General features: G+C 41.4%; 1 protein-coding gene across 2 annotated transcripts in view; it reads right to left on the reverse strand.

The window, feature by feature from the left end:
* TAB3 (TGF-beta activated kinase 1 (MAP3K7) binding protein 3) overlaps positions 1-24,693 on the reverse strand; it is an 87,175-nt gene that overhangs the window by 13,076 nt on the left and 49,406 nt on the right. For both annotated transcript variants that reach the window (XM_040336498.1, XM_040336497.1), the window contains exons 4-6: positions 18,656-18,816; positions 9,527-9,617; positions 1,782-1,862 (exon numbers count right to left, since the gene is read on the reverse strand). In XM_040336498.1, the coding sequence (XP_040192432.1) occupies positions 1,782-1,862; positions 9,527-9,617; positions 18,656-18,816 (333 nt within the window). The remainder of the gene's footprint in view (positions 1-1,781; positions 1,863-9,526; positions 9,618-18,655; positions 18,817-24,693) is intronic.

The following is a 24,693-nucleotide window of genomic DNA, read 5'->3' on the forward strand; positions in this document are numbered from 1 at the left end:
AGTGTGTTTTTTTACTGAAATGTTGCGTTTCCTAGACCTTTGTAGTAATATCGCGTAACATGGAAAAGTGCAACGCTATTAATGAACAAAAGTGTAATCATATATGTGAAAAAATGAACATAACCATAAGCATAAAATTATAGCAATATGATTGTGACAACAAATGTCTCTATACATATGTTGACAACATAACAATATTGAGTGCACAAAAATAGTCCATATAGTAAATGAAAGTGACTAATACAATCCAGGCATTGGAAAGCTGATTCAAATAGTGGACACAGTCCAAAAATAGATAGAACCCTCGGGATAGATACGTAAAGAGGCAACCAGACAACCACCACCGATAAGAGGAGGCTTACCAGATGTCAGTGACTTGGCAAAGCATACGCTGCCCAATTCTTGGAAGGCTTGTTGGTAAATGGACCTGATGGGTACAGCCGATTCTAGATCCAAACCGGCTCATCAACATCAACATCAACCAATCAGGACTTCAATGGAATGTAAAAGTGTATATCATACACTCATGTATAGGGCAAAGGCTCGGTATCCACGTGATATGCAGAATATATTGAAAACACTTGCATAGCGTGATACCGTTTAAAAAAAGAAGTAATTTAATGAAGTTTAAAATTGAACATTCACATTTAGAGGATCTTGCATAAGCGTATCGTGACAGGTACATGAGCGATGCTTTTAGGTAGGTCCACCCTACAAGCATCGCTTATGTACCTGTCACGATATGCTTATGCAAGATCCTCTAAATGTGAGTGTTACATTTTAAACTTTATTAAATTGCTACTTTTTTTTTTAAACGGTATCACGCTATGCAAGTGTTTTCAATATATTCTGCATATCACGTGATAAGAGCATTGGGCGGAAGTGAGGTTTGACGTCGCTTCTGCCCACTAATGCTGCGGAGCCGAGTGGAGGCCATCTTTTCCTCACTTGACATCCAGGCTGCGAGAGAAGCAGACGCGATCGTCCTTGCTGCTACCAACAGCTCCGGTAAGCGAATGAAACTACCAGAGCGCGGCAGGAAAGGGGGGCCCCCTCTACCGCCCCCGATAAAAGTGATCTTACGGCGAATCCGCAGCTGAGACCACTTTTATCTGAGAGGACCACCGCATGTTTTTAAAAATACCGGGGGTTGAACGCAGCTAGCTGCTGCCATTACAACGGGCTTTCACACTGGAGACACAGCAGCAGCTGTTTGGTGTCGGTTGGCAGGCGCCAATTTTAGCGCAATAGCACCTGCAAACCACTCCAGTGTGAAAGGGGTCTTATAGAAGGGAAGAATGAGAACATCTGTCATATTTTTATTGTTGCCCGTGTGTCCCTGAGAGGGAGATTTAGTCACTTAAGTTTGACTTGTCGCTGGAACCGGAATAGAGGGAAAAATCTTCCAATGAGGACACTTTTTTCAGGTGAGAACTGTTTAGATATTTCCTTATTCCTGGTTACTGAACAGGAAATGAAGGGGAATCTTCCACAGACAAAAACTTTGACAGGGGTTTCAACCATTCATTAATATTATATATATAAAAAAAACACACGCACAAAAAAAAGGCTTCAGCTTTAGATATACTGTAACTATAATCTTAAGATCAAATATATATAGAACCCTAAAAAAGTGCCCATGTATCAAATGGCATTATTGCACCAGAGTCTACAGATATGCCAACACTGAACTAGCAAGGAATGTAATACAGGGATTTCATTCATATGAAGGCAAAAAAAAAATAAAAAAGCAGTAGAACTAAAAGCAACAGGCTACTTACCTTTTTTACAAGTGTTGGGGGGTACAGCAGGACCAGGAGCTATGTTATCATAGAAGTTGCTCAAATCCATCTTTCCCACACCTATAAAACAAATCTGTTAAATGCAAGTCTGCATGTGGTAAATTTAGCTCAACATCCAAAACAGAAAGCAGGAATAAGAAATTCCTAATTATAAATTACTCTTGTTTTCTATACCTAAATTCTTTGCCAATCCTTAAAATATACCCACTGAAGTGAGCAGCCTCAAGTGATACACAGAGATAAAACAAATCCTCTCACATAAGCTGTACCTGTTTATTTGGACCCTTTGTCCTCTATAGACTCCTAAAGCACATATTTTACACATCATTTCTGAACTGCAGAAGGCAGAGGGTGGGGATCTGATGTCACAGCACAGCATAGATCTGAGACTTGAATGGAGGTAATAGATGCACCCCCCTCTACGAAGTCTCATAGGAAAAAATGAATAGCTGAGGCTGTCAATCACTTGCGTGTGTTGGGGGCTGTCTCCAGATTGCCTGGTGTCCAAAACTCAGAAGTGACTCCTGCAGATAGCAGAGGAGTAAAAAAAGGGAGACAGAAATCACAGTATGTGCTTTGGACCAAGGCAAGGACACACTATAGACGTACACGATTTGTTAATTTCAAGAGGTTTACCACTATAAAAAAAAGGCAAGCAACAATATCATAAATGCGCAAGCTTTTAAAAAATTAAATTGTAATGCATTCCGTTTAAACAAGTACATAAAAGGTTTAACTTGTAGTGGACACTATACTGTATTTTAAACTAAGTTAAAGAATACGGATTTCACTCCTTACACAGTTGGCACATATTGCCCAAAGTTGTTTAATTGCACAAGAGCACACAGACTGAAAGAGGAGGTAAATCCAGAATTAGCCAAAACTGTAATATACTATACAACTGCACAGCTATGCTGTAAATATGTTAAAATACATAGTATGCTTGTAGCTCCTTAAAGTAGTACCTAAACTCGAAATCAGTTTTTACCAAAGCATCCTCTGGATGAAGGTATAAAAAATATAAAAAAAAATGTCCACTACTTGTCCTTCCTCATCCCTAAAAAAAAAAAAAAAAAAAAAAAAAAAATTGCTGGGTCCATGTCACCACACCAGTGCCGTCTCCTGCTCCAGTGCCACTCCTTTCTTTATACTTTCATAGGAGAAACAAAGGGAAGTGGAACATTAGGCTCCGAGGAGGTAAAAAAAAAGGGCATGGCTTATTGCCACTGTGTGTCTATGGATGCACACAACTTGGCACAGGGCCAGATAGAAACTTGCATGCCCCAGTGCCTCTTTAGCACTGTCCTTGCTTCCTATAAAAAGGCACCCCAAGAAGGGATGAGCCTACAGCACCAATGAGGACCGTGAAAAGAGAAGGAAAGCAATGCATTTGTGCATTATGTTTCTACAGACCACGTAAGCGTTACTTACATACATACAATATAAAAAAAAGTATGTATGTATGTATGTATGTATATATATTAGTGCTGTCAGTTAAACGCGCTATTAACGGCGTTAACGCAAACCCATGTTAACGCCGTCAATTTTTTTATCGCGCGATTAACGAGGCGGCGTTCGGGGGTTATACCGGGATGATGCCTGCAGCCGCAGGCATCATCCCGGTACCGTTGTTTAGAGCGGGCGATCGGCTATCCAAACATAACAACCGATGCGGCTAAAAGCCGCTCGGTTGTTATGCCGGAGGAGCGGGAGGGGACATCCCCCCTCTCCCGCCGCCTTTCGCCGCTCTGACCGGGCCTCTGTGTCCAGGTTGGAGACTGACACTAAGCCGTAAGCAGCTTTGATTCAGTCTCCGCATTGAAACCACGGAAGCGGCGTCATGACGTCACTTCCGGGTTTCTCGGCTGCCAATGGCGCCGGATTTAAAAAAGTACACAGTATTCAGAATCGCCGTTTTCGGCGATCTGAATACTTTGAAGTGCAAAGGAGGGCTCGGAGGTCTTTTAGACCCCCGATCCCTCCATAAAGAGTACCTGTCACCACCTATTACTGTCACAAGGGATGTTTACATTCCTTGTGACAGCAATAAAAGTGATCAAAATGTAAAAAAAAATAAAAAAAACACAATTTAATATTATAAAAAAAAAAAAAAAAAATAAGAAAACAAAAAAAAAAATGTTTTAAAGGGTGAACCTCCTTAATCGCGCGATTAATCGTGAGTTAACTATGACATTAATGCGATTAATCGCGATTAAAAATTTTAATCGCTTGACAGCACTTATATATATATATATATATATATATGCTCACATACATATACATATACACACACACACACACACACACATATATCTTTTTACACGGGAGCCTACTGGTGCTGAAGATAATACACCTGCAATATGCTCAACACCATTTAGTGGTTGAAGGGAACAAGCACAGCCAATTGGGTAGGATATGGCCAGCCTTTCTCAATTTTTTTTACCCTCGATGAACCCTAAAAAAAAAAAATTGAAAGTCGAACCTCTGAATTTTTTTCTAATATACGGCTCATGGTATGTTTGTGTTTTTCAGCGAGTTGTAAAGGAATAAAATAAGATTGGGGTCCATTGCAAAAACCACCAATTGGGAAACTGGCTTGTCATTCTAACCTATCCTGGAGAAACTGAAATGTGGTGGAAAACTGCATTTTTTTTTCTCTTGCGCCTATATTTCATTAACTGATAAAACCATGTGGACCATTGAAACACTAGATGTTTTCACATAAAGAGTGTGGTTGTTCCTATGAAACTGCAGGCATATTTTGCTCAGGGTACGGTCAATATATAAACAGTGCTCCACAGAGTTCTTCCCTTACATCAATGTCCCCTATTAAAGCACTGATTTGGCCATTTAGTACTGCCCATTATTCCATTCCCAATGTCCTTTATTATGTTAGTGTCACTAGTCCCCTTGCAGGAATTTCCAGAAGAGTTTAAGGTAAAAGGGTATTCTAATGCCAAATCTGACTTATGCACTCTGCATAAAACAAAGGCAATGCAAGCTTTAATTGTAAATAACCAACTTTCAGCATAAAAATATGCTTTGTCCCAAGTTACCCTTTATTGACATTGAAAACACTTACTGACAGTTGTTGACAGTAGGCCTATGCGTCATATTTCTACGTTAAATGATACGCCTTTCTTAAGACAACATGTCCCACTGCAATGACAGCTTTTTAAAGAACAGTCTCAGCTTGTGCATGTTTCACATTTTAAAATCCAGCATTATGTGAAAGCATTCATCACCCAGCCAAGAAAATGCAAGCAAGTGGACAATTTATTATCACATGAATTGCAGACTTTTCACTGAAGGGCTTTTGAGACCATTACCTGCTGTGCACCAAATACAGACTGAGTGTTTAATGTAGGATGTTAAAAGATTTAACGCAAAGCCAGTTAATCTTAATGAATACTTAAGATTAGGATTTTGCAGTTCACTTGCAAATTAATTTCCTTTGACTCAAGTTAATAAAAAACAGTTTTGTAATCATTCACTAAGCTGTGCACAATTTCGAGTAATTCAGATTACATTTCTATACACCAGGACTGTTCAGATGTGTCAGAAATGCAGACACAGATTAATGTAATGCTACAGCCAAGTGCAAAGAGATGGCAAACATTGGATTTATTAAATAATGAAAATACATTTGCTTTGTAGCTTAAAAGGCTGCAAGTTAAAACTAGATACTGAAAATTCTGTGAAACTGGATGCGCTTGGAATGTTTTAAAAGAAAAATAACTTTTGAGTGTTAAGATAAATATGCAGACTGTAAATGTCTAACAACACTGGTGTTAGTATTTCAATTCAGATCAGATGGGAAAGGGACTGCTGGAAATCTAGATGCTATGAGCTACAGCACTATATTGTTTGTTTTGATGAATGTCCACATCTAACGCTTCAATGGTTTAATAATGACATCACCAAAACATTTGTAATGGTAAGAAAATGCTGATCTGTTGATATTTCTGTATTACAAGCAAATATTTTTTATAAAGCTATACAATACTATAACACTGAAGAAAATGTTTTTTTTTTTTTTAAATCCAATTAACCACTTAAGCCCCGGACCAATATGCAGCTAAATGCCCAGAGGTGTTTTTACAATTTGGCACTGCGCTGCTTTAACTGGTAATTGCGCGGTCATGCAATGTTGTACCGAAACGAAATTTGTGTCCTTTTCTTCCCACAAATAGAGCTTTCTTTTGGTGGTATTTGATCACCTCTGCGGTTTTTATTTTTTGTGCTATAAACAAAAATAGAGCGACAATTTTGAAAAAAATGCTATATTTACTTTTTTCTATAATAAATATCCCCCAAAAATATATAAAAAACATTTTTTTTCCTCAGTTTAGGCCGATACGTATTCTACATATTTTCGGTAAAAAAAAAAAAAAAAAAAAAAAAAAATCGCAATAAGCGTTTATCGATTGGTTTGCGCAAAATTTATAGCGTTTACAAAATAGGGGACAGTTTTATTGCATTTTTATAAAAAAATAATTTTACTACTACTAATGGCAGCGATCAGCGATTTTTTTTGTGACTGCGACATTATGGTGGACACTTCGGACAATTTTGACACATTTTTGGGACCATTGTCATTTTCACAGCAAAAAATGCATTTAAATTGCATTGTTTATTGTGAAAATGACAGTTGCAGTTTGGGAGTTAACCACAGGGGGCGCTGAAGGAGTTATCTTTCACCTAGTGTGTGTTTACAACTGTAGGGGGGTGTGGCTGTAGGTCTGATGTCATCGATTGCGTCTCCCTATAAAAGGGATGACACGATGCCACAGTGAAGCACGGGGAAGCCGTGTTTACATGCGATCGCGAGGGGGCAGGTAGAAACGAATAGCCGCGCCCTCATCCCGGATCCCTCCCCGACCGCCGTATGTACTGGGGGGGGTCCCGATCGGACCCACGTCTAGGCAGCGACGTGCGGGCACGCCGTTCTGCCTGTCCGTGCCATTTTGCCGACGTATACGTACATGCGGCGGACGTTAAGCGGTTAAACAGTCAGATCAGACTATTTAATAAAGCTTCAAACTATAAAGCAGTTTTTTATTCTATTATTGACAAAAAGGTACAATAACCAATATCTAAACCTTTACAATCAAAGAACATATAAAGCCAAAATGTCATATTCCTGATATGTGTCTGCTGTGCCATGTACTTGTATGAGAAAGTATCCGGTTCTCTTTGTATTGCTTCCTTTGGATCCATGCACACTAGTGTTTAAGTTCCTAGAAGCGGTTATTAGCATTGTTTTCTGCTTCTAGAAGCTAATATTGTTATCCTATGTGTCCATGCACACTACTTTAGGCTATTAGCGTTTTTTTTTTTAAAGCTTCAGAGCCTAGGAGCAGGAAAAAAAGTTTTTTTGGAGTGTTTTTCCAGCAGAAACGCTCCTAAACGCTACCAATAGCGTTTTTTTCCATTTCTTGTTTTTAAAAGGAACTGCAAAAATGCTAATAAAATGTAAAACGCTACTACAAAAAGCTATTACCAATAGTATTTTTTTTTTTTACGCTAAAAAACACTAGTGTGCATGGAGCCTTAATGTGAGATCCCTGGTGTTCCTGCCAATCCCTCTACTTTCCTATTAAAAACTGAACACACTTATGATTCATGTACACCCTGCCTACAATTACCACAGCAAAATGGCGCCGCAATTCTTCCATGTTCAGGAGAGGGAGGTTGAACCTCACCTAACCGCAGCAGCTCCTAAATCCTGCTTAAAGCCTGAGAGCCAGATTCTCTTCCAGTGGCGTATCTTTGCGGCGGCGTAACGTATCCGATTTACGTTACGCCTCCGCAAGTTAGACGGGCAAGTTCTGTATTCTCAAAGCACTTGCTCTGTAAGTTGCGGCGGCGTAGCGTAAATTGGCCGGCGTAAGCCCGCCTAATTCAAATTTGGATCAGGGGGGCGTGTTTTATGTAAATGTTCTGTGACCCGACGTGATTGACGTTTTTCACCAAACGGCGCATGCGTGGTCCGTGGAAATCTCCCAGTGTGCATTGCTCCCAATACGCCGCAAAGACGTATTGGTTTTGACGTGAACGTAAATTACGTCCAGCCCCATTCACGGACGAGTTACGCAAACGGCGTAAAATTTTCAAATTTCGTCGCAGGAACGATGGCCATACTTAACATTGGTACGCCGTACTTACGCCACCATATAGCAGGGGTAACTATACACCGGGAAAAGCCTAACATAAACGGCGTAACTTTTCTGCGTCGGCCGGGCGTACGTTCGTGAATTCTATCTAGCTGATTTACATATTTTGACGCGTAAATCAGCGTACACGCCCCTAGCGGCCAGCGTAAATATGCAGTTACGATCTGACGGCGTAAGAGACTTACGCCTGTCGGATCTAATAGATATCTATGCGTAACTGATTCTAAGAATCAGGCGCATAGATACGACCGGCCGGACGCAGAGATACGCCATCGTATCTCCTCTAAGAATCTGGCCCTGAGTGTACATTGACACAGAGGCTTTTATGGAGTGGAGTTTAGAAGCTTTGACAAAAAAAAAAAAGCCAAAAGCTCCTAAACTCATGTTTAGAAGCTGCCAGTGTACATGAAGCCTAAGCAGAACACACCGCGGTCAGTTCTCTAGCTATGCTGGAATGCTGGAAACTCAGCCTACTCTCCTCCCATGATCAGTCTTGTGTGGACACCCCCCGCTCAGCCATTCACTGGAAAGATCAGAGTGCTGTTGCTTCGCCTCCCCCTAACGCTTATGCAGCTGGACAGAGGAAATGTGATCAGTTATGTTTTTTTTTTTTAATATCTATACACAAATGTTTTGCCTTTCATGTCCATTTTAAACTGAATGGGTTGTTTTACAACTTGATCGTTTACAATCACTTTAAATGTGCATCAAAATGATTACCCCGATATGTACTTGCTGCTAATACTAAAATAAAAGTGTATATTGGCTTTTGCCCACGCCACAAATAAAAAGTCTAAATACCAACAAAAACCCACAGTCATCTACAGCTCTATTCTGCGCTACAGCACAGATCTTGTTTCAAAATACCAACAAAACAGTTCTCCTTGCTTCTCCCTAAAAGACCTCCTGCTTTCTATACTCAAATTCCAGGACCAAATCTGTCTGACTCTCTCCTTTAGGTGATCCCTGAAAACCCTTCTCTTCATCATCCCTAACCACTAATACCTTTTTTATCCTTGACCCTTCTTTTAATATTGTAACTCCAAGGGAGCAGGGTCTTCTGATCCCTCCTGTAATGAATTGTAATGTTTACCTTAATTTTGTAAAGCATTTTGAAAACTGGAGCTAGATAAAGCCTATACAAATAACATTACATGGTAATTTCCTCTTGCTAATCCCGAGAATCCCTAATAGTTTGGTTCACCTCCACTGCATTTATGGAGGAAGACATGCTTGACACCCAGGTTTCAAACATAGCTTCCATTCCATTACATGAGGGTTGGGAATTAGTGATTTAAATAAGATAAGGATATTTGCATTTTATTATAAACTCGCATTTGTGGCAAGATCAACAGGTACTTTCTATACTTGCTGAAAATGTTCTTCGAATGAAATAAAATGAATGCAGCCACACTTTAACGTATGTATCATCCCCATGATGCACTTCTAGGTTATCTACAATTCCAAAAAAAAAAAAAAAGACACCCGGAAAAAGGACAGTGACATTGTTTCAGTGTTACACTTATAAGTGCTTTGATTGATCGTTACCCCTGGATTGCAGATCAACTTCTTTCAGTGTACAATCTATATTTATTTGCAGTTGCCTATTCAGACTCCTCAGTCTCGTCATCTCCTCTGGCTGAAAACAAACAAGATAACATGAGGCAATAGGAAATTAAAGAAAAATAATTAAAAAAGTTAAATGTTAACACAAAGTCATCTGAACAGCATTAAAAGTACACAGGAACTCTGTTTTCACTGCTCCTATAAGTGCCAGAAACCTAAATTAAGCACCTGTCTACTGGCACAATTTAAAAATGTTTGCAAATGGCAGTTTTTAGAAAATAATGCATAATTTTAACATTTACCCCCCCCCCCCCATATTTTCTGAAAGCAGAGACCCTGGGGAATAAAATGGTGGTAGTTGCAGCTTTTTTTATGTCGCATGACATTTGAGAAGTTATTAAACCCATATTTTCAGTGGCTAAGTGGTTAGCAATTCCGCCTAGCAGAACTAGGGTCAAAACCCATCGGTTCAAATCCCATCTTCTAAAAGGAATAGAAGATGTTGAAAAAAAATGCAAGAAAGTCAATCTTGATAAAAAGTTCTAGGGGGTGAACCCATTTAAATGAGTGTTTGGTGCGAATGCTGCAGATGGTTGCAAGGCTGCTCCAGCCACAGGCTGGGGACCTGGAGACTGTAAGAAATAGGAAGCAGGAGAAAGAAAAAGAAAAACTAGGCAGTACTAATGCAGCATTGAATGATTTTTTTTAAAATAAAGTTTGAAACAAAGTGTTATGCACTCACATAGTGCTCAGTAGGTTGGGGCTTACCCTGTTCAGCATGGGAACAAAACCATGTCTGTATCCTTGGGATGTTGTGCCACGAGCACCTTGTGTCAGCTGGGAGCTGAAGCCTCAAGGGATGGACACCGGCTGGATTGCTTGGTGTGGAGGTGATGGGGAACCGCCTACCGCTGTGTTGGCCAATCAGAACGCATTTCGGAAGATAAGCCACGCCTCCTTCACCAGCTGATCCTCTGACGCTGGCAGCAAGTTTAAATAGGGGATGCAGTTAACCCAGAGTGTGCCGTGGGAACGGCTTCGCCTGGATATGTAATCACATTAAAGGCTGCCATTGCAGTCAGAGCATATATATAAAAAAACGATGTACAAGGTAATGAAAGGTCATGGTGGTGAGAGTACGTTTTCATATGACGCAATTATGTGATCTAGATATAAAACTCTAAGGGTAGGCAACCTCGGCACTTCATCTGTGAAAAAACTACAAATCCCATCATGCTTCTGCCTCTAGGAGTCATACCTGTGATTTTGTTAGGGTCTTGCAATATCTCATGGGACTTGTAGTGTCACCACAGCTGGAGGACCAAGGTCGCCTACCCCTGGCTCTAAGATGTCAGAAAAATGTATTAAAAATGCATTAGTACTGCCCTGGCGCTTCTTTTTCTTTCTCTTGCACGTTCTCCCTGTGCGAGTTTCCTCCAGGTACTCCGGTTTCCTTTTACACTCCACAAAGACATGCTGGTAGGTTAATTGGCTCCTGTCTAAATTGTCCCTACGATACGCATGTATGAATGTAAGTTAGGAACCTTAGATTGTAAGCTCCTTGAGGGTAGGGACTGATGTGACTGTATAATAAATGTAAAGCACTGCTTAAATGGAGAGCGTTATATACAGTAAATACCTGTATTACGACAAAATGTATTCAAAGAAAAACATGAAAATGAAATTTAGTGCAAACACAATATTTTTTTTGTTAAAATATATATAAAAAAAAAAAAAAAAAAAAAAAAAAATGGATGTTGCATTGAATAAATACCGTATTTATCGGCGTATGACACGCCGATATCATGTTTTACCAACAGGGGGCGGGGATCGGGCGGTCCGCCCCAGGAGCCACCCATTGTCAGGCCGGTCGTCCCGCCTCTCCTGGCCCTGGGACAGCGATCCCTGCATAGTTGAGAAAAAAAATCACTTGCCAGCCCCTTCTACACCACTCCACCTGTGTCAGCGTCATTGAAAAACGAAGCTTGTAAATTTCTCAATAGCTCAGTTTTTTTTTCTGGCTGCTCTCCTCCTCCTGAGTGTAGCTTTAGATTTGAGGAGGAGAGCGGTCACATGACCATCTGTGTAACGTCAGAGGAGAGCAGTGACCAGGCCAGTGGGAAAAACTGAACTATTGAGGTATATGGAAGCTTCATTTTACAATAGGAGTGAAACAGGAAAAGCAGTGTGGAAGGGGCTGCAGTGATTTTTTTTTACTTAACTGTTGAGTATGCTGGTAGCGCTGTCCCAGGAGACTGGGGGTCTCCTGGGAGTGCAGAGAGGGGGCTGTATACTGGATGGAGGGAGAGATGTATACTGGATGGGGGTCTAGGGACTGTGTACTGTAAAGGGGGCTGTGAATTTTTCCCCCCCCCCCTAAACTTCCCTCTTAAAATTGGGGTGTGTGTTATACGCCGATAAATACGGTAGATACCAAACATGTCAAGTCTTAAAATGCACTTGCCTGTGAAATGGCAAAAACAAAAAAAAACAAAAAAAACAATGGTACTCAAAATTCATCCCGGCAACACTTTAAAAGCTTTTACAGGTCATCAGTTTAGAGTCAACCTAGAATTACTGCAATCACTCCAACATTTGAAGTGATACCTCACATGTGGCGTAACTAATGTTTACATACATATACTTGGCCTATGCTGCACTTTTTGGGGGGCCCAAGGGGGCTTTGGATTTTTTTTTTTTTACTTTTATGCTATTCTAACAAGCCCCTATGTGATGGCATGTGTAGGTGACACATGGGAAACATATGGGTCTATTAAACCCCCAAGATCTCTCCTGCCCTGCAATGATAGATTGCTGAGGGAAAATCATCCTCAACTACACTAGCCAAGAAATGACAGCTGTGACTAAATACTGTACATGCTACTTCCAGGCTCATTAGTCGCACAGGAGATCGAAAACAGATGCTTGAGGAGGCGCCCCTTTGAAAGCCTGGTAAAAATCACTTATTGGAATGCCCTTTGCTGGTTCTCAAAAATCTGTATCAAGCTCATCGAGCTTGATTTAATCACAATGTTTAATAACGTAACCTGGTAGAGAAGTGGTTCAAACAAGCTTTAGGCCACGTTTCACACTAGTGAAACTTAATTGATTTGACAGTTTAAAGTTGCATGACAAGTCGCACCCTATTTGCATCTATGGAACCACTCAAATCTGTGCGACTCCAACTTGCACCGATTTGGAAAAAGGTTCCTGCACAATTTTTGCCAATTTCACGTGTGACTTGCTTATACATTGGTGCATAGAATTATTAATACTCTGGCCAATAGAGTGCATAATCGCTGAAATGCTAGATGCGCCCAGTTTAGAGTTACAAAGGAGGTCTAGTGCTAGAATTGTTGCTGGCGCTCTAACGCACGCGGCGATACCTCACATGTGTGGTTTGGACGGCATTTACATATGTTGGGGGGACTTGCGTGTGTGTTCGCTTCTGAGCACGAGCTACCGGGGAAAGAGGAGTTTAAAAAAAAAAAAAAAAAAAAAATTATGTAAAACATCCCTTGTATTAGGAATGGTTTGTGACAGGTACTCTTTATGGAGAGATGCGGGGTCAATAAGACCCCACATCTCTCCTCCAGGCTGGAAAGCATGAGATCGTGAAAAAAAATTAACGGATCTCATGCTTTCAGCCGCGATTGCGGCTTTGTTTACATTCCGGTACCCAGGCGTGACGTCATAACATTGCGCCCGGGCCTCCGACGATCATAGAGATGACTGGTGACCATCTGGTCACCAGTCATCTCTATGCCTCCCATCCGGCACGGCAGATCGTTTCTCCAGGTCTCCGATGGCAACGAGAGAAGCACCAAATGGTGGCGGGAGGGGGGGGGGGGGACGTCCCCTCCCGTCGCCTATGAGAACGATCAAGTGGCGGAACTGCCGCTATGATCGTTCTTATGGTGCACAGGATCGCCGGCTGAAGAGATGGATATCTGAATGATGCCTGTAGCTGCATGTCTTGCAGCCTTTCTATTTTGCCAGTGTGCAGTCATTTGAAGGTAGCGGTATATGTCCCAGCCACAATAATTTAACCACTTCAGCCCTGGAGGATTTGGCTATCCAATTACAGGAAGCTGTGTACACTGTCCCTCCACTAGGAAGACTGGGGAAATGCTTGTTAAGCATAATAAGCATTTCCCTCTTCTTCCTCACCATGACACGATTGCGGGTATGCCCGCGAACATAGAGTCAGCGGGACCCGCGTTCAGAGTCACGGAGCTCCCAGCAAAAGCGCACAATGCTGGCTTCTTAAAGGGGACGTATATATACATCCTGCCTGTCCGTGCCATGCCGTTGACGTAAATAGTCATGCGCTGGTCGGCAAGCAGTTAAAGGCCTCATTTCTTTTTCTGAAAAACTGTAGAATGATGGGCTTTACAAAAAAATTGTAAATTGTGTTTCGTCTGTCCACCGCACATTCTCCCAAAAGGATTTTGGCTTCCTCAGGTAAATTTTGGCAAACTCCAATCTGTTTTTTTTTTTTGTTTTTGAGTGTCAGCAATGGGGTCCTCCTGGGTCTCCTACCATATAGCATCCATTTTCATGCAGATGGCAATGTATAGTGTGAGCCGACAGAGTTGTATCCTGTGCCTGAAGGTCAGCTTAAATTTGTTTGGAAGTTGATTGAGGTTCTTTATCAACCACTCGAACAATCATTTGTTGCAAACTTTGATCAATTTCTCTCTTTCGTCCACATCCAGGGAAATTAGCTACAGTGTCATGAGCTGTAACCTTCTTAAACAAAGTTGCGCACAGTGGATGCAGGAACATTAAGATCTCTGGAGATGGATTTTAAACCTTGAGATTGTTCATGCTTTTCCACAATTTTTATTCTCAAATCCTCAGACAAGTCTTTGCTGCTCTCTCTCTTCTCCATGCGTTGTGTGACACACAGAGACACACAACAGAAAGGTTGAGTCAATTTTGCACCATTTTAACTGGTTGCTGGTGATTTCTATAGTCATCCCCTGTTAAATGATACAGGGGAGTTTACCGTATATACTCGAGTATAAGCTGAGGCACCTAATTTTACCACAAAAAAAAAAAAAAAAAAAAAGGGAAAACGTATTGACTCAAGTATAAGCCTAGGGTGAGAAATGCAGCAGCTACTGGTACTGTAAATCTCTTTAGTGTTTTAAGCAACCAGCATTAGACCTCCTCAGACTTATCCCCTCGATTCCTCTGCAATTTAAGTCTGTATAAGGAGACTTTTGATAAACAGTGGTGGTTGCTCAGTTATTTCCAGGGCTGTGGAGTCGGTAGATAAATGTTCCGACTCCGACTCCTCAGTTTTATGTACTTCCGACTCCCCGACTCAGACTCCTCTGTATTAATATGCGAATGTATTTTATACATTCCTTGAGGGAAAGAAACGCAACCTACCACAGGACTACTGGCTGGGAAGCCAACAGTCTACTGTATTGCACAGTTTAAGCAAAAGACAAACACAATGAAAACAATCAAGTGGCTGGATAGTAGCAGCAGGCATCAACATCAGGAACAGGATCTTTACCAGTTCAAAAATACAAACCACATTATTTGGTTGTTTTAGAACAAAAACAAAGCTTATCTATAATGAACCAAAAACAAAATCTGTAAAACCTAGAAATGGTTTATATTAATCTTGAAATGTAGTTATAGGCTTAGCAAATGCAAATCAATTCAATGTAGAGTTCTAAGGAAGAGAATTGCCTCTGCCAGATCCTCTTTCATAGAGGCTCTTAAGTCAGACTGAGCCTAGGTTCACACTGCTGCGAATTCAAAATCGCGGTAAAATGCGCGATTTTACGGCTGCGATTTTGCCGCGATTTCGGCCACAATTTAATGTAAATCGCGGCCCGAAATCGCAAAAAGTAGTACAGGAACTACTTTTTGAAATCGCAGATGCGGCGTCGCACTGATCAGGACAGTGCCATTGCCGACAATTGCCGCCGATTTGAGATGCGATTTGACATGTCAAATCGCATCTCAAATCGTTCCAAATCGTACCCAGTGTGAACCAGGGCTTTATTATTTTTAGGGCTGAAAATAATTGTTCGACACTGACTTGGGTGGGTGGCATTGCAGTAACTATTCTGGCCACATCACTAACGATCTCTGGATAAACAAGGATGGCTTCTTCAACAGTAAGTTTTGATGAGCGATCATACTTTTCAACTTCTTTTAGTGCTTTATAAAACTCCTGTTGGAATTTTTTTATTTGGACACTTACTGGTTCTCCAACATGTGTTCCCTGTAAAAGCAGAACACAACACTATGGAAAGTATAAGTATTGCAGCTCCTAATTGTGCGTTGCGTGCCATATAGTGAAGCACATGAAAAGCATGCTTCTTCACGGTCACTTAACGTGTTCGTTTTGCGGTTACGTGAGGCACTGCATGCATTGGTCTTTATTCTTACAGTAGAGAAGTCATTAATTATAACTTTTTGTGAATTGGGACATTTAAACTTGCTTTTTTTTATTTTTTATTCCAATCTAAATTTAGTAGGAGTCGGAGTCGGAGTCGGTGCATTGTTTGCCGACTCCGACTCCAGGTACACAAAATTTCCCCCGACTCCGACTCCTCGACTCAGACTCCACAGCCCTGGTTATTTCAGCACAGAGCACTGCAGTTGATGTGTAAGAAGTGTAATTTGTATTTAAGTCATAAATCCATGCAATTCCAAGCTGCCCCAGGGACCATATCTTTGCGATTAAACCCATCAGACCTCTGTGGACCACCACATCCTAAAGTTCAGGCTTGTCATTCTAGGATAGTGTTCAGTGCTGGCAGCATTAGGGAGAGAGTGTAAAGTGCTTTCTCAGAGAACACTGGTGTCACAGTGAAGTAAATCCTCTATGTCACCAACAGGCGGCAAAAGACTTAAATTACTTACTGTTCCGGGGTCGCTCCGGGGTGTGCTCGGGGCCGCACACCGGAGCGGCCCCGGAACAGTAAGTGGGGACAATGACTCGAGTATAAGCTTATACTCGGGTATGTATGGCAATTACAAATTACAGAAGCATCAAACTTGGAATGCAATTATTTCTTACAATTTTGAGAAGGTGCCAATCATTTTGTTCAGTCCATCTTTGGAGTTTTGCGTGGAATGTGTCATATTTGGCTTTTTTTCTCCACTTTGTGTTGTAGCAATACAAACATTTTCTGGGTGAAGTGGTGTATTATCTGGCAGAAATGCCAATATTTTGGGCTATGTTTATATAATATATATTTTTTCGCATTGAAATACGCTTTAGCTTAAATTACACCACAGTAGATTTGCATATTTTAATAAAAGGAGCCCAAATGTTTTAGGAAAATTATGAAGAATAATACTAGCTTTAATTTTGTCCTAGGAGTCTGGTATCAATTCTCTAAAATGTCCTACTCTTCTTAAGAAAACATTAAGTTGAAGAGGTTTGTTGCTATGGCCATATTTTATTTTATAGCAAATACATGGAGTAACATTTTTAGCATCATGTATTGTTTAGAAGCGAATGCCGCGTACACACGGTCGTTTTTTGTGATGAAAAAAAAACAACATTTTTAAAAAAAAGTCATTTAAAATGACCGTGTGTGGGGAAAACGTTGTTTTATGTCTTCTGAAAAACGACAAGGAAAAAAAAAAAATCGAACATGCTTAAATTTTTTATGTTGTTTTTCAAAACGTTGTTTTTTGTGTCATAAAAAATGATCGTGTGTGGGCTAAAGCAACGTTTTTATACCCATGCATGCTCAGAAGCAAGTTATGACACAAGCTTGAATGGAACAGAGTGCCGCCGTACGTGCTGAACGTAACCACGCTTTGCTAGAGCATTTTGAAAAAACGATGGTGTGTAGGCAACGTCGTTTTTTAAAATGAAGTTTGAAAAACATTGTTTTTTTTCCATGAGAAAAAAAAATACGTTTTTTTTACAAGACAAACAACGACCGTGTGTACGCGGCATAAGGCTCCCCCTATGAGCTCAGGGCAGGAAATAAATGATGCTACAGAAAGTAGGGTAGGGGGAAAGACTACTTGGACAAGCCTGTCTGGGGAACAAAGGGACAGTTGTGTTGTGTCCTGTTGCCTACAGAGATTGTGAAGCACTAGAACTTGAGCCAAGTAACTTTTTAGCATAGTAGTGTATAGATAAGTAGTATATGTACATGCTTGTTGTATGTTTAGCTGTCCTTTTTGTATTGTATTCCTATAAAATTGTAATCGTTTGTATGTGCAGCAATTTGTGTAGTAGAAGCACATTAATACACTACAGAGGTTGCTTCCAATACAAAGGACCTTTAAAAGAAGCAAAGCAAAACAAGAGAGTGATCCCAGAAAATCAGAGACAAGGATTAGCTTTTTCTTTGGGAAACAATGCCATGGACTCGATTAAAAAAAGAACATATGCCTTAAAGTGTTACTAACCCCACAACAATAAAATCAGTCTGAATATGCAGTAAAGCATGCTTGTTATACTTATTGTGGAACCTAAGGGGATAATCCTGTGCATTGTGTGAAAAAGCCATTTTATCCTGGCTTCTTTGATCCTCCCCTCCTTCCACTGTCCCCTGACAATTTACCGATAACACAGAGCCTATGGAGTCAGGCTGCAAATGCTCAGCTTGGTGCGTGTGGCACTCTTGGGAGAGTGCGTGTGATCAGCACAGGGCCAATCAGCACTGTCAGGGGTCTTGCAGTCTCCTAGGGCAATCAGAAAAGCACTGCTCAAGACTAAATATCTAGTTTTTGCACTTTTACCAAGTCAGTGTATTCAACAGTTGCCAGTTTTAGAATATATGAATTACCCTTAGGCACACCAGGGGTTGTTTATAACTTTTGTCGGTCATCTCTTCTGCCCTTTTATGCATGCTTTGTTCAAATGTGTTTCAGTTTTGGGAATGCAAGTAACTCAGTTATACATTTTAGGAGTCAAACACTTAAAATAAAACAAGTAATATTTTATTAAACTACAAAAAAAATGTCCATTCTGCATAAAGGACTTGCTTTCAATTGAAAAGGGAATACTGACCTGGCATAATAAAGTAAGGGCTGATGAAAGATGTAATTTAGCCATGAAAACAATCAGCTTTTGTATGCCTCCAAATAGTACATTATTCTAGTTTGACTTACAGTTGGAATTGCTGTGGTGCAGCTCACTCTTCTGAGGCGTCTTTGCATCAGATCGTGTTCCATTCCATTCACTTCAGCCTTCAGCAACTCGAGCCCTTCTTTTTCAAGTTTCAGCTCTTTTGCAAGTCTTTCCATCCTTGCCCGCTGGTGCAACAATAAGGCTTTGAACAACATATGTTTATTAAAAACTAGCATGGTGGACCACACTTTACAGATTTTGTTCAAAATTGTAATTAAACTTAGGAGACTTTCAACAACTTATATATAAAACAGTGTCCTGCATCTCACTACAGAATTGGTTTCTGAGTTACTACCCAACAACCTACCTACAAAGGAGCAAGTAAAAGCCTCTGCTCGCAAATAACACCTCAAAAGACATTCTCAGGGCAAAAAAGTACACATTTGTGTACTGCCCTACCTGCCAATGGATTTGTATTGTTTAACAAGTGTTGTAACTCACACAACTCTGCCACCTGGAAAATATTTAAAACTATATTTTATTTTCTCCCATAAGCCAATGTATAACCAGCTTCTGTTTTGATTTAAAACCTGTGATCGATGAATTAACTTGGCGTGGTGGGGGCCCCATTACAAGCACCAATCTCCCTGTATAGATTTAATAATAATAATAATAAAGCATCCGACAGCCGCTTCTTCTGCTCTCCCTCCTGCAGCGTTCAGCTGCTTTATTTAAAGCTTTACAGGGAGATTGGTGCTTGTAACTGCCCCCACCGCTGCGCCGATCGTTCCCGACTGTCCCCTGTGTCCTCCCTGCCCCAAAGTTGTCAAGATGGAGAGCGGAGGAAGGAGCACTGGAACCGTCTCCTGTCCATTCATCTTTAGTGCAGCTGAAACTGCAGAGAAAGGGACTGGGGAATCAGTGTCCTCAGTTCCTTTCTCTGTTTTAAAGAGGACCTCTCACCAAAGCCCCCCCCCCCCCAAACAGGGTTCATTAAAAGGGGGGAAAAAAATATATTTAAAAAAGGAAAATAAAAAAAAAAAAAAAAAAAACTATCACTGACACCATCTATCCATCAGTGCCGAATGTTCGTGCTACTTTCACATGACATAATATTAAAAAATAAAAAAAGGAAGAAGTATCAGTAAACAGTATCGACAAGTACTTGAAAAAAGTATCAGTACTTGTACTCAGTCCTAAAAAAGTGGCATCAGTGCAACCCTAATTTACAGCCAATATAAGTACTTTTAATCTTTGTTTATATTAGCTCCTTGTAATAAAAAAAAAAAACAAAAAAAAAAAACACATAATTTGGCACCAACCACCGAATTGATATAAAGTCTCTGAGTTGGTTGTCACTCAGCACTGCTCATTACAATGTCCAGGCCTCCTGAAATGGTGGTTAGGTGCAGGGCATGCATTGTGGGATGGAAGCAAGAAGCATGTGCTAACATCTTATGACTGTAGCTGCCTGATCTTTTTTTCATTCATTCAGTAAATTAAATGAAGTAATGAAGTAAATTAAATGAAAAAAAAAAAACAGCTCAGGAGGAGCCACTGTACTAACTACCCAATGTTAGTACAGCGATATTCCCTGCTTTGCTATTGTGTTCTGACAGGACGCCCCCCCGCCGAACAGCCGGCTTCTGTCAGGCCTACTGCAGTACACACGACCCGAATGTCGGGCGGTTTCTGTTGAACGGGCTGATGCTGCCCGAAATTCAGCTTAAAGCCTGTACACACGAGCCAAATGTGGGGGGAGACATCGGCTGGTTAAAAAAAAAATAAATAAATAAAACACGTCCTACATTTGGCCCGTGTGTATGTCAGACCAGCATGCTGAAAAACCAGTAGCTGACCGACTCCCGATAAGCGCTTTCAGCCAATGGCAGAGAGCACTGATCAGAGTCTTCTGGCAGGGGAGCCGTTTTCCCTGTCAGAACACAACAGCAACAGTGGGGGAGATCGCTGTACTAACTTTGCATAGCGAGTACAGCAGCTCCAGGAGGTAATGACATTTTAGTATTCTACACCCCCCCAGAGGTATAAAAAAAAAAAAAGTATGAAATAAAATCTCTGAAAGTAAAAAACCTGAAAAGTATATATGGCTGCCTGTCTTTTTTGCCAAGAGCAATGCCAGAGACTTGAACGGGAAATGTTCCTTCTGAGAGGACTTCAGCCAAATCTACATGCTCACAGCAGGACCTTGGCTCATAAGATTTGCAAAGCATTCTGAGCAGCAGGTGGGGTGCTGATCTAACTGCACTCAGCTCAGGCGGATGCATGAAAAGTTTGGCTCGCCTCTCTAAAAGTCAGCTGCAGAAACTTTTCACTTTGACAGTCAGTTTACTGAACCCGATTGAAAAAAATAAATAAAAAGGGTGTTGATTAAAAGTAACTACAAGTACCAATGTCACTTTTGTGCTAGTTTTTTTTTGTTGGGCCACTGCCAAAGCTGAAAGGAGACATTACCAAACCTCCCAGTTAAGTTTGAGACAAGTTAAAATCTAAATTAAAATTAAAAGGCAGAATATTTGTTTACCTTAATGGATTCTATCCAATAAAAAGGTAAAAAAATTATAATAATCCACCTTCTCTGTGTAGCCTCCCCATATACTTACCTGAGCCCCATCTCAGTACAGCCATTTGCATGAGAGCACCATGCATGCGTCTCCTCACTGGCTCATTCAAAGCAAGTGAGCCAATGAGGAGACAGCAGGGGGTAGGGTTGAGATGCGCTGTAAATTCACGTGAGATGCCCTCACAAGAGGCTTGCAATTGGGGGCAGAAGGGGGACCCAAAAAGAGGTTTGGAGCTGCTCTGTGCAAAACCATTCCACGGAGTAGGTAAGTATAACACATTTTTTTATTTTTATTTTTTAAATAACAAGACACCCTTTAGAAACACTTAAAACCAGAGTTCCACCCAAAAGTGGAATTTCTGCTTTAATCACTCCTCACCCCCTTACATGCCACATTTGGCATGTAATTTTTTTTGGGGGGGGAGGGGGGGTAGTGGGGGCTTCGGTAAGAGTGGGACTTCCTCCTTCCGCCAAGGGACCGCCTCTGCGACTTCTCTTCTCGCCTTAGGCGGCCCCTCCCTTTAGGCGATCTTCAGGGACACATGACAGGTCCCAGGAGATCGCCTATTAATTCATAGAGCGCAGCGTGACTCGTGCATTTGCAGCGAGTGCCCCGACCGTGAAGCCCGAAGGCTGTCACGGCCGGGTGCCCACACTATGAATGGAGGCGCTGGCCGGATAGGGGGAGAGGAGCGGAGCTTCGGGAGGCCGCGTCTCTGGGACGTGGAGCAGGTAAGTGTCTGTTTATTAAAAATCAGCAGCTACACTTTTTGTAGCTGCTGACTTTTAATAAACACTAAAAGGCTAGAACTCCCCTTTAAGTCTCATTTGTTGCAATAGCCAAATTTGTTTTTTTAATTTAGATCCAATCAAAAAAAAAAAAAAACACAACTTAAATTGAAAGATTATAAAGCCTGAAGGAAGAATAGATTCCTATTAAAGCATGTACAACATTTTAAAATAATGAAACCCATTTTCTCCTTACAAAACAGTCTCAAAAAGAGAAAGGCATAAAAAAACTGCTTGTTTAGTTTTCAGGTGCAATGACTGCCATCAAAGCAATACTAGATAGATGTCAGCAAGTCTCTGGCAAAACTATTTCAGCATCTAGGAGGGAAGCCCTGTCTTGAAACCCACTTGTGCTCCGACAAATCTCTCTTCGAGCATCAGAGCTGCTGTCCAATATTCATCACAACACAAACAAATCCATGTCTTCAGCAATAAACCAAAATACATACCTGTTATATCCACCCGAATCTCTTTAGCACAAATGTAATTCATATTTATTTGGACTGTGCATACATGATAATGCATTAGTAGCATAATCCCACATGGATTATGGATTAAGGAAAGCACATACTTCTGACTCACTGGAAACATTACACAGCACAGACACACCACACAAGCACTATAGAAACATAACAAGTAGAGCTGCTTGTTGAGTCAATAAGAATCTGAACTCCAAGATCAATGTGTATGACATTTTCAGAACTGAAATAGATTGTAGAGATGTTCGCCAGTGGCAAAAGCAATGTACATTCTAGGACTATATTTTGTAAAAAAGGGATTTTTAATACAGCTTACCTGTAAAATCCTTTTCTTGGAGTACATCACGGGACACAGAGCGGCATTCATTACTATATGGGTTATATGGAGTACCTTCAGGTGTTGACACTGGCAATCTTCAAACAGGAAATGCCCCTCCCTATATAACCCCCTCCCATAGGAGGAGTACCTCAGTTTTGTAGCAAGCAGTATGCCTCCCAAAATGGTCCCCAAAAAAGAGGGGTGGGAGCTCTGTGTCCCGTGATGTACTCCAAGAAAAGGATTTTACAGGTAAGCTGTATTAAAAATCCCTTTTTCTTTATCGTACATCACGGGACACAGAGCGGCATTCATTACTATATGGGATGTCCCAAAGCAATGCTCACAATGAGGGGAGGGAGAACATCTCCAAGACAAAGGATTTAATTTAGAGAAATACTCAAATCATAATAAATCCAACTTAGTTGAGAAAAATAATCTTAAATTTTTTAAATTTAACTCAAAAAAGAGGAGCCCCCGGATCCGAGGGTCTCAAACTGCAGCCTGCAGCACTGCCTGCCCGAAGGCAGTATCAGTATTCCTTCTCACGTCCAACTGGTAGAATTTTGTAAACGTGTGGACAGAAGACCAGGTTGCCGCCTTGCAAACTTGAGCCATAGAGATCTGGTGGTGTGCTGCCCAGGAGGCGCCCATGGCCCTAGTAGAATGAGCCTTTAATGATACTGGAGGAGGCAACCCTTTCAAGCCGTAGGCCTGAGTGATTAATTGTTTAATCCACCTAGAAATGGTGGACTTTGCAGCTGCCTGCCCCTTCTTGGGCCCATCTGGTAGAATAAACAGCACATCTGTTTTTCGGATTTTCTCTGTAGCTTTAAGATAGGCCTTCATGGCCCTGACGATATCCAAGGTATGCAGCAACCCTTCCTTTCTGGAAGTAGGTTTAGGGAAGAAGGATGGTAATACCAAATCCTGGTTCAAATGAAAACTGGATACAACCTTCGGTAGGAAGGAAGGATGAGGGCGGAGAACGACCCTGTCCTTATGAAAAATAAGATATGGTTCCTTACAGGATAAGGCCGCCAGTTCCGATACTCTTCTTGCGGAAACTATGGCGACCAAAAATACTAACTTCCTTGTCAGTAAAACCAAAGGAATTTCAGCCAACGGCTCAAACGGTTGTTTCTGTAAACTTGACAGAACAAGGTTTAAATCCCACGGGCAAAGCGGGGATTTAACTGGAGGTTTAATACGTAAGACCCCTTGAAGGAAGGTCTTAACCAGCGAGTGGGTGGCCAGCGGCCGCTGAAACCACACTGACAGAGCAGAAATCTGTCCTTTGATTGTGCTTAATGCCAATCCTTTATCCACTCCTAGCTGGAGAAAACTTAAAACTCTATCAATGGTGAATTTGCGAGAAAGCCATCGCTTGGACTCACACCAGCCTACATAGGCCTTCCAGACCCTGTAATAAATCACCCTAGAGACCGGTTTCCTGGCTCTGATTAGGGTAGAGATTACTTTCTGAGACAGACCTCTACCCCTGAGAATCAGGGATTCAGCTTCCAGGCCGTCAAATTTAGATGCCGTAAGGCAGGGTGGAGGATCGGACCTTGCGATAGCAGGTCTGGCCGTAGAGGAAGAGTCCAAGGGTCTCCCACTACCATCTTTAGGATTAGTGAATACCATGCCCTTCTGGGCCATGCTGGAGCTACCAGGATGACTGGTATGTGCTCCACCCTGATCCTGCGCAGCAGGCGGGGTAGTAACTGGAGCGGGGGAAATGCATAAAGTAGTCTGAACTGATGCCAAGGGCAAACCAGCGCATCGGTTCCGCAGGCCATCGGATCCCTTGAGCGGGATATGAACCTGTCTAGTTTCTTGTTGAGTCTTGATGCCATGACGTCCACGTCCGGCACTCCCCATCTCTGGCAGAGTGTCTGAAAGACCTGTGGA

The sequence above is a fragment of the Rana temporaria genome, chromosome 2, assembly GCF_905171775.1.
Source record: "Rana temporaria chromosome 2, aRanTem1.1, whole genome shotgun sequence".
NCBI classification, from domain to species: Eukaryota; Metazoa; Chordata; class Amphibia; order Anura; family Ranidae; genus Rana; species Rana temporaria.